This window comes from Pyrus communis, chromosome 17, assembly GCF_041283825.1.
Source record: "Pyrus communis isolate YQ-2024b chromosome 17, ASM4128382v1, whole genome shotgun sequence".
Lineage (NCBI taxonomy): Eukaryota > Viridiplantae > Streptophyta > Magnoliopsida > Rosales > Rosaceae > Pyrus > Pyrus communis.
This window is the reverse complement of record NC_142581.1, coordinates 12,979,238-12,988,098: the sequence shown is the minus strand read 5'-3', so window position 1 is coordinate 12,988,098 and position 8,861 is coordinate 12,979,238. Positions and strand designations below refer to the sequence as shown.

The 8,861-nt window shown below is 37.4% G+C and overlaps 1 protein-coding gene across 8 annotated transcripts; it reads right to left on the bottom strand.

Annotated features, from left to right (window-relative positions):
- Positions 1-423: 423 nt before the first annotated feature.
- LOC137707963 (DUF3754 family protein, putative (DUF3754)) lies at positions 424-6,791 on the bottom strand. 8 transcript variants are annotated; one of them, XR_015958619.1, is made up of 14 exons: positions 6,288-6,757; positions 5,931-6,203; positions 5,237-5,416; positions 4,971-5,106; positions 4,512-4,846; positions 3,849-3,978; positions 3,578-3,706; positions 3,414-3,458; positions 2,829-2,908; positions 2,436-2,532; positions 2,236-2,325; positions 1,793-1,891; positions 1,006-1,119; positions 424-888 (listed from the first exon to the last, which is right to left on the bottom strand). XR_015958619.1 is itself a non-coding variant. In XM_068446915.2 (14 exons), the coding sequence occupies exons 1-14, from the start codon at positions 6,677-6,679 to the stop codon at positions 736-738; spliced, it is 2,160 nt and encodes a 719-aa protein (XP_068303016.2). In that variant the 5' UTR covers positions 6,680-6,791; the 3' UTR covers positions 424-735. The 8 variants fall into 8 exon arrangements, 4 of the variants coding, with proteins under 4 accessions (XP_068303016.2, XP_088545612.1, XP_088545613.1 ...); XR_011064751.2 differs by having other exon boundaries at positions 1,006-1,071; XR_015958617.1 differs by having other exon boundaries at positions 1,838-1,891.
- Between the last annotated feature and the right edge of the window lie 2,070 nt (positions 6,792-8,861).

The window sequence follows — 8,861 nt, the reverse complement described above, 5'->3', positions numbered from 1 at the left end:
TCTTGTACTTCAAGTTATACAAAATTAATAATGTCTCCTGTAGAAAATTGGAGTGACATAAATCTTTCAATGACTCTCTTTTGGATATATTATACCATATTGGCATTGCCAATACACTATCAAAGATCGGCGTAGACCCTTGTGGTCACCAGGAACTGCACTACATTCATGTTATGTTTGGGTTTGGTTCTAATCTGGAACTGGAACGCATAATTTAATGTCTTCACTCAGAGAGACAGTAGTAGAGCCACAGCCATCACAATATTTCGTTTTCCTTTCGTACTCGGATCAAAGCGTTTCGCAAGTGAAAGAAAAACCTACAATCGAAGCTTCATTCCAGCATTGCCAACGATCACCAGAAGTTATATGATATGTTGCAACAGTAGTATACGGTAAAGCAATTTAATCATGCAGGAGGGAGAGTGAGTAAAAAAAATTCTGATTGCATTCTCTATTTAACCAACCATTAAGTATGGACTCCTTCCCATACACAAGCATCGTAACCTCAATCGCGTAATGAATTCCTCTCCTCTTGAAAATATTTGATCCTGGTTTTCTCCTGACAACATTCCCTGTTTCTATCTTCAAACAAGAAATGAAACTTTTACACCTTTTGATGTAATATAACCTATACAATTACTCGACATAATTTCTATAAGCTTCCCGTGAAAATGGTTTGTAGCAGCGACATGTATATTGATGGGACCTGGACCTGCAAACCAGCGATAAGAAATATTAACCGAGCAAACTATTCCAACGTTCTTTCAGGGAATTGTGTGCCTTTGAACAGGAAATGGCCTCCAAACTAATCCTTCCGTCAATAGGAGTTTCTGTAGCTAACCCCAGCCTTAATAATGTAGCAACTGCCTTGTCAACTGGCATTTCAACCTGCATGAGTTTAAAGTTCAAGCCAACAATCACTGGAAGCAGACGGGGAGGCACTGCCTCCACGGTCCACCCCTATAATATAGTAAAATTGACGTGCAACAGACTTTGGTGTTTTACCTTTAGTTTAAACACATCATACATAAATCTTTCGCAGTTGTCTCCAACACTCTGGCGACACGTGAGCTGCAGTCATAGAAAAAATATTGATGCTTCGTGCAGCTAAAGAAATGCCTAAAGCAAGAAACATACCAAACTTCAGATCGAGTTCAAGAAAATATATGTTTAAACCAAAAACAAGAGCTTGTACAGATACATCTGGCCCTCTCAAACTCACAATTATGACAAGAACTTTGCCCCATGAATCTTAGCAGGTCAGCGAGTAGATATTTTTTAATGGAAACTAGAAAGACTCTCTTCGTTGTAGACATCAATTTTTGTAAGACCTTGAATGATCAAATAAGTTTAAACCATTGCTCTATGCGCCTCCTAGGCAGACATTCTATAACGGCAATGGCATTATCAGCAAAAAAAATCAATTAGGATCAAAATGTTCGACTATGAACATGATTAGGAGAAAGTACCTTGTTCTCTTTCTGCACACGCTCATCATTTTCAGCTATCTTTTGATTTCCTTATCCATACCACTACCGATTTTTTCACTTATTATTCAGCTATGCTACTCAGTGTACTCACAAGCCTTGTTACAGCCTGCTGTTATTCTTTGCTGCCCATGTTTTTCCGATTCATCAACAATATAATGTTCATATAGATTCATTCTACATGAGTTTAAGAGAACAATAGTAGTAGTGTACTTTTAACAAAAATATGTAAAGGTGATAATTTATAAGAAGCAAGCATAGTAGTCGATTTAATGAACAAAGATCATAGTGAAGAGTAAAATTACTTCTAACATGAAGCATAGCACTCAAGTTAGGCAGTGAGATCAAACCTTCCCCATGTTTGCTTTGAGAAGGATTGCATACGCCAAAATGGCCTCCTTGTACTGCAAAAAGTATAGCAAAGGATGTCATGTAGGGAAAGTACAGGATACCAATCTAATAGCAGGACCTAACCTAACATGTGACTAAACCATTTAGTACAGCAGCTAACTGAATGAGGCAACTGATTTAAGCTGTTTTCTGGTTTAATTTACAGAATGCAACTTATTGTTTTTAACATTGTCATTGTTTTGCTTTTGATATTTAGGAAATTCTCCCTAACTTGTGTAAAACTCATTGAATTCCCAGTAAATGAATCCTTATAATCTCTAAGCTGCTACTTTCCAGCCTTAATGTACCCTTCTCCCTACATATCCAGCGACCTCAAATAATTGAAATAGTTTCATACTTGTTGCTGTTCGGAAGCATCCAGAAGAAAATGAACTGAGCCAAATCCACTTGCCAAGGTTTTCTCATAAAGCGTCGTGTTGACTAGAAGCTGTAACAAAAACCTCCTTTAGTAGATCACTACTTAAGTACCTCAGATTAAATTAGCATTTAGAACTATGTAACTGCACAAATTTGAATCCAAAGATATAGTTGACTCACTTGATACCTATCCCATGTCTGTTTGTATCCCAAAACCACACGGGACACATAAATTATAAGAGCGCTGATTGCAACCACATCAAGAACTATTGCTGACCTGGTATTAGATTAAACTAGGATATGTTCATGACAATTACAAAGAAATTTAACTTGGAAGAAAAGGCATATAATGTCCTAAATGTACTGCTTTAAAATATGCACAGCCTTAAAGAGTATAGAACATAATGATGTACCAATTGTTCTTGAACATGTAAACAAAAAAAACAAAAGGAGGAAACAAGTACTTTGAACAAGGGAATGTCCACACACCCACCCATAAAGAGAGAGAGAGCGAGAGAGAGAGATCTAGCTATACAAACTACTTGAAAAGTTAAAAACAAAGAGAATACATACGGGGAAGATAAGACATTAAAAAATTTGTAGTTTATGAAGAATGCCGAAAGCCCCAGTATTGAGGCAATGTCCAAGCGCACCTGCAAGTTAAAACAGTACACGGAAATGAGGCTCAAAATCTGAAAGGGCTTTGTTCAATAATCAGACAGATCCTACTTAATTTTCTCCTAATTCATCAGTCAAATTATACAGAACCAAAGTGACTAGAATTCAATTCACCAACACTCCACAAGAAGGAAGTGGGATTTGGCTCCAAGGGTGACAAAACCATAAACAACCAACTAAATAATTTTAAGCATCCTTTATGTGATAAGATGCATAGATAAGTCATAGCAACAAAAACCAAGCTGATAAAAACATTCATTAAGTTTTCAAAATGTTTATTAGTAAAGGACTAGTGAGTGGTAAAAAAATAAGTCAAAATTATTAGTAAAGGACTAGCAAGTGAAGAAAATAAAAAAAAAGGAAGTCAAAATTTAATAAAATGATGGTACTCAGAATCAGGTGAGGAGAGGAGAGATACTTCAGCAAATTATGGATCCACTAAGCTACATAATTGTTAGCATGTAGCAAAGATAAACATACCGTGTCTATGATACGGAAAGACAGCTTTTTGTGGGGAAAGATAACCTACAAAGTGAAACAAATGAGAATACCATAGGCAGGCACAGAAAAAATTACAAAACCATATGCTAGAAGAAATGAAAATTACAATGGATGAACTTTAAAATTGAGACAGAAGTATTTACTGGTAGATCCGGAATGGGAATTTTCTCATAAATCTTTAACTGCAACGATGGAACAGTAGCATTGTAGTCAGCATTCCTGCCATCTACTTCTTGGGTATAAAGCAAAATTAATTCTTGAAATGCTGCCTCCTGATTTCCAAAACACCATATACTATTACCATGACCTTGTAACTTGCATATCCACAAGTAAGAGAAATACTAATAACCGCAGAAACTTTGCTTATACGAAATAGGTAATAAGGAAGTGAATTAAACTATATATGAGCAATACCTGGAGGATGGACTGTGAGAAGAGAATAGAAACAGAAGTTTTTAGCATTTTCCAAATATCATTTCCACAGTATTTCCTAGTAGCAGGCCTCCATATGTCACTAAGTGATATCCTTGATAAGAAGATCGGCCTGAGGAAGCAATATTACTATTAGCTGACCAATAAAGTTCCAACTACAATATCAATGCATATATAAGCAATTCAATCAGTTAAAAATGTAAAATCACTTGTTAAAATAACATTACACCACCAATCAGTTTCTTTGGCCAATCGAGTAACGTTTAACTTCCACGTGAATTCTTCAAGACTAATCTTTACTGCACAATCACTGCTATAATCATTTCTTTTGTGACATAACTGGTGGTATAATCATTTTTAGGTTTTTGGTTTGAAAGAGGATCCTTAGACCTAGTACAAGTTACAACACAGTATTCAATTATAAATAGTTGACGACACAAATCAAATCAAACTTTGAGAGATCAACACCATGACGTTCAGCTTGAATTCATTTAGTCAAGAATATTAATATTTGTTAATTCTTTTAGTTAGTTAAGTTCAATATTTTCTTTTTGAATTAGATGAAAAGAAGAAAGCAGCTGGAAATAGAAAAAACAACGATGAAGTATGATGAAATGTGAAGAAGTAAAAGGTAGTGGAAAAAACCTTGCATAAGGGTCAGAATCATTAGTATCACCATCCAGCTCAAATGGTGTTTCTGGTGTAGGGGAAATAAGTCCAATCCATGAAAACAACTTCTTTAGGAGCCTTCCACGGGGTCCAACTGAAGATAAGCGCCCTTCATAACGAGATACTGCCCTCTGTGCCGCCAGCCAAATTGGGAGGTCTTTATTTGATAGTTGCTCTACTCCCAGCAGATCATCAAAAGTTTGTTCGCTATAACGAAATGCTTGCTGGAAAACAGACAATTCCTTAAGCCAAAGCTTCATTCTTTTAGTCAAGTCTTGTACTTCTGGTGTTTCACAAGCAACTTGGAATGCCTGTCATAAAGCAAGAGAGAAAAAACATGTCAAACTAAATATAAAGAAACTGAGAAAAGGAACAGAAACCTGAAGGATGCTGCCCCAGGATGAAGGCAGCCATTGTTCTGAAAAACACAATGACCTCAACTATCCAGCTCCCAAATTTCGCCAACGGTTTTGATACGATGAAGAAGGTTCCTTGTAGAATTTTGGACTGTATGTACTCCAGTTTTTCTACAAGTAGTAGACCCTTCTCCCTCTCTGTTGCATATCCTCGCCTGAAAGAGGAATTGACATTAACTTGAAAGCGGTCGGCTCAATAAAAAATGTTCATATAAATTAATTGTTCAGTGATCAAAGGTTAATATAAAAATGAAAACAGAGGACTGAGCCTAAAAATATACTCACCTGAATATAATTGCATTGGACTCAGATGCCTTCTTCCAGTCAACATATATGGGCAAAGTAAGGAGATAATCTGTGTTCAATGCAGAAGTCAGCATTAAATCCCCTTCGGATAGTTCTTCAAACTGAGCATCATTAAGAAGTTGCATGAAAGAACGCTGGAAACGAGTGGAAACAGCAACTCTACAACACAAGAAAAGATTGCATAGGATGTCAAAGGCTTCCATACATGAGTCTGAACAACAACTAAAAGTAAAATAGAACATAAACATACACTGTGCCCGCCTCTTAAAGGTTATACCATCATTCTTTCAATCTTGTCAAACTTTTACCCCAAAAGTTACTGACCTTGTAAAGCAACATGGACAACGAAAAACTACCATCTTTGTCCTATTTCCCTTATAACAGTTGATTTCATACCATGAAATGAGATAAAGAGTTCTCTGCTGATACAATTGAAATTGACTAGGATACTTTGTAACAAATTACAAGCATATGCATTATACGTACCCACATATACAACTTCAACCCGATCTTAGAGCAAGTATATTAAAAACCGGCAGCACTAAGGATTACCCCTCTAACATTGAAGGTTTTCTAAGTTCCTAACTTCTGCTGTATAAGTTTCTAAATTACAAATTTGTTTATAAAATCATAAAACAGAAGAAAACTTGACTTGTAGAGCAACTGGTGATACCTCTCAACGTTCTTAGCCGGAGAACCCAAGAGTTTTCGCAACTCCAAAACATAATCTAACTGCGGCATTGCGTTCCCACCTTCATTTTTTTCATCCTCATTTGCCTCAATGCTCTCGACTCCATTGATGACACTCCCATTAGCAGAATCCGAGCTCTGCCCATCAACCAAATCACCATTTTGCTTGTTCTCCGCGGAATTCGATTTGAAATAATCAGCTCGCATTTCTTCCAAAATTCCCTTGTGCTCGGCGTGAAGAATGGAGTCCAAGCACCTGCAAAGCAAACAGCTTTTCATTGAATGTTCAAAATGTCCCAAACAATCAGAGCCCAAACGACGTCGTTCAATTGGGGCTTACGAAGAGAGAAGAAGAAAGCTCTGCAATTCATCGTCGTCTTCACCGTTGCTGTCCTTGAACAAGTTCGAAACGACGCAATCGAGAAGCTCGGCCTTGGAAACGGGGATGTACTTCTGCCTGGGGACCGGGATTTTGGAAATTCCATGGTCTTCTTCTTCTTCTTCGGCTGGGTTATGATCTAGAACGACGTCGTTTTGCTTCTCGGTCTTGCCGGCGTCTTTCAAGCTTATAGCGGCGCCGGTGGTTTGGGTTCGCGAAGGCTCCGTCGACAGTTCTTGGAAGCTGGCGAGAAAGCAGTGAGCAACTGATGGTGGTGAAGGAATTAGACGGCGCTGTTTTGCGGTTACGGAGAGAGCTCCGAGGCCGGTGAGAGCGTGCCAAGAAGCTGACATGATCGCAAAGCAAAGGAGGTCGAGAGAGCAGCAGAGCAGTGTGCCACTGCCAACCCCACGTATATACGATAAGGAAAATACATAACAGTACCCAACCCATCTCCCAAAAATACCCCCATCTGGTTCTACCGTGGACTCTCCTCTTTGTGGACGATTGATTGTATTAGTAGAAAACTTCATTTTACTCATTGGTATATATGATTATATTAGGTAAACACATTTCAATACATACATTTCGATACAAATATTTAAGTACATTAATTCGATATAATATATTTCGATATATACATTTAGGTACATTAGTTTAATATAATAAATTTCGATGCATATATTTGGGTACATACATTTCAATACACACATTTATGTACATTAGTTTAATATGATACATTTCGGTGCGTACATTTGGATATATACATTTCGGTGCATACATTTCAGTACTAACATTTAGATACAATAAATGAGTTTTTCAAGTTAGAAGAATGTTAAAATAGAATTAATAAATTAAAAAAACTTTTGTTTGGTCAAAAAATAAATTAAAATGTGTATATTAATAAATTTAAGGGTAAATATCAATTTATTATTCTGAAGTTTCGTAGTTTTTAACATTTGGTACATGAAGTTTTTTTCGTCCAAGAGTCATACCTAAAGTGTTAATTTTGAAACAATCTCATACATCCGTTAGTTTAGCTGTTAAATCAGTCGTTACTGATGATATGACGTCCTCGTGGACAATGACTGGGGCGTCACGTGTCAATATAGGGGCCACGTGAATATTAAAAAAATTAAAATAAAAAAAAGTTTCTGGGCACAACCATATTCCCCTTCCCTCATTCTTCCTCCCTTTGCACCCATCATCCCGGCACACCTACCCATTCCCCTCATTCTCCCTCCCTTCTCTCCTCTGCACTCACCCTCCTCGTGCACCCACCCACCTCGCACACCCACCCATTCGCCCTCTCTCTCTTCGACCCTGTGCGGCCTGAGCGACCCTTCACTCTGCCACCATGGTGCGGATTTCCAATTTTAGGGTTTTCAATCCTTCACTCCGCCACCATGTTGCGGATTTCCAATTTTAGGGTTTTCAATCTTTGATTTCCAATTTCAGTTACTGCTATGAAAGCTGACAAGGAAGATGCTTCCAAGGTGAACAAGCCTTCAATTTCAACCTAAGACGACGCTTTATCGTTACCTCATACAGGAGATGAGCTCTGGAACACCAAACCATAATGCTACCTGGAGTCTACACCTGAGCCCGAGCATGGGGGCTCGGGGTCGACGGAGAATCTGATTCGGTTGCGGCTTTGGTAGAAAGAGGCGATGGGGATGGAATTGAAGGAGAATGTAAGGAGTGGGATACAGAAATAAAGGATGGTGCAGGAAAAGAAGGGAGGGAGAATGAGGGAGAAGGAGGGAGGCGGTCGGGAGGAGGAATGGGTGAGTGTGCCTAGAAATTTTTATTTTTATTTTTTAATTTTTAAAATCTTCAAAATTTTTTTTTAATATTCATTTGGGTTCCATATTGGCAATGGCGCCCAGTTATTATTCACGTGGGTGCCACATCATCAGTTAACAGCTGATTTAACAGCCAACGGATGTATAAGACTGTCCCAAAATTAACACTTTAGGTATGACTCTGGGACGAAAAAAACATCATGTACCAAATGTTGAACACCACAAAACTTAAGGGTAGTAAATTGATATTTACCCTAAATTTAAATATTTAATGGGAGACATTGAATGAAATACACATTAATTATTTTGAATTAAGGACACATTAAGGGACTATAATCAATATGTAATTTAACACCAGGTTTATTTTAAATTTATTCTTCAAGGATTAAAGTTAGAAAACCCCTTATATTATTAATTAAGTATCGATTAACGTGCTTATTTTTTATCGATGACGAATCATTTGATTTGCAAATTTGGTTTGAAAATTTAGTCTCTCTAGTATTACATGAAGATTTATTGGACAAGAGATACAGACCCGACCTTGAGGGTAGTCCATGTAGGCGTCCGCTTAGAGGCCCCACTTCAGAGGGGCCCTCAAAAAATTTTGTATCCTGTAAATAACATATAAATACAAAAAAAGTAAGAAATATCACAGTTCATTTGTTTGTGTAGTGAAAATGTTTGGCTTCCTAATCTCTCCACTTTTATCGATTGTTTAAATTAACTATCA

What these genes read in the sequence shown, in the direction of transcription:
- LOC137707963 (XM_068446915.2), bottom strand. Translation starts at nt 6,679, where the DNA reads ATGTCAGCTTCTTGGCACGCTCTCACCGGCCTCGGAGCTCTCTCCGTA. An exon ending in TTGGGAGCTGGATAGTTGAG is followed by an intron (nt 4,847 to 4,970) that starts GTCATTGTGTTT and finishes GCTTTATGACAG; the next exon opens with GCATTCCAAGTTGCTTGTGA. An exon ending in GATTCTGACCCTTATGCAAG is followed by an intron (nt 3,979 to 4,511) that starts GTTTTTTCCACT and finishes TTGCTTCCTCAG; the next exon opens with GCCGATCTTCTTATCAAGGA.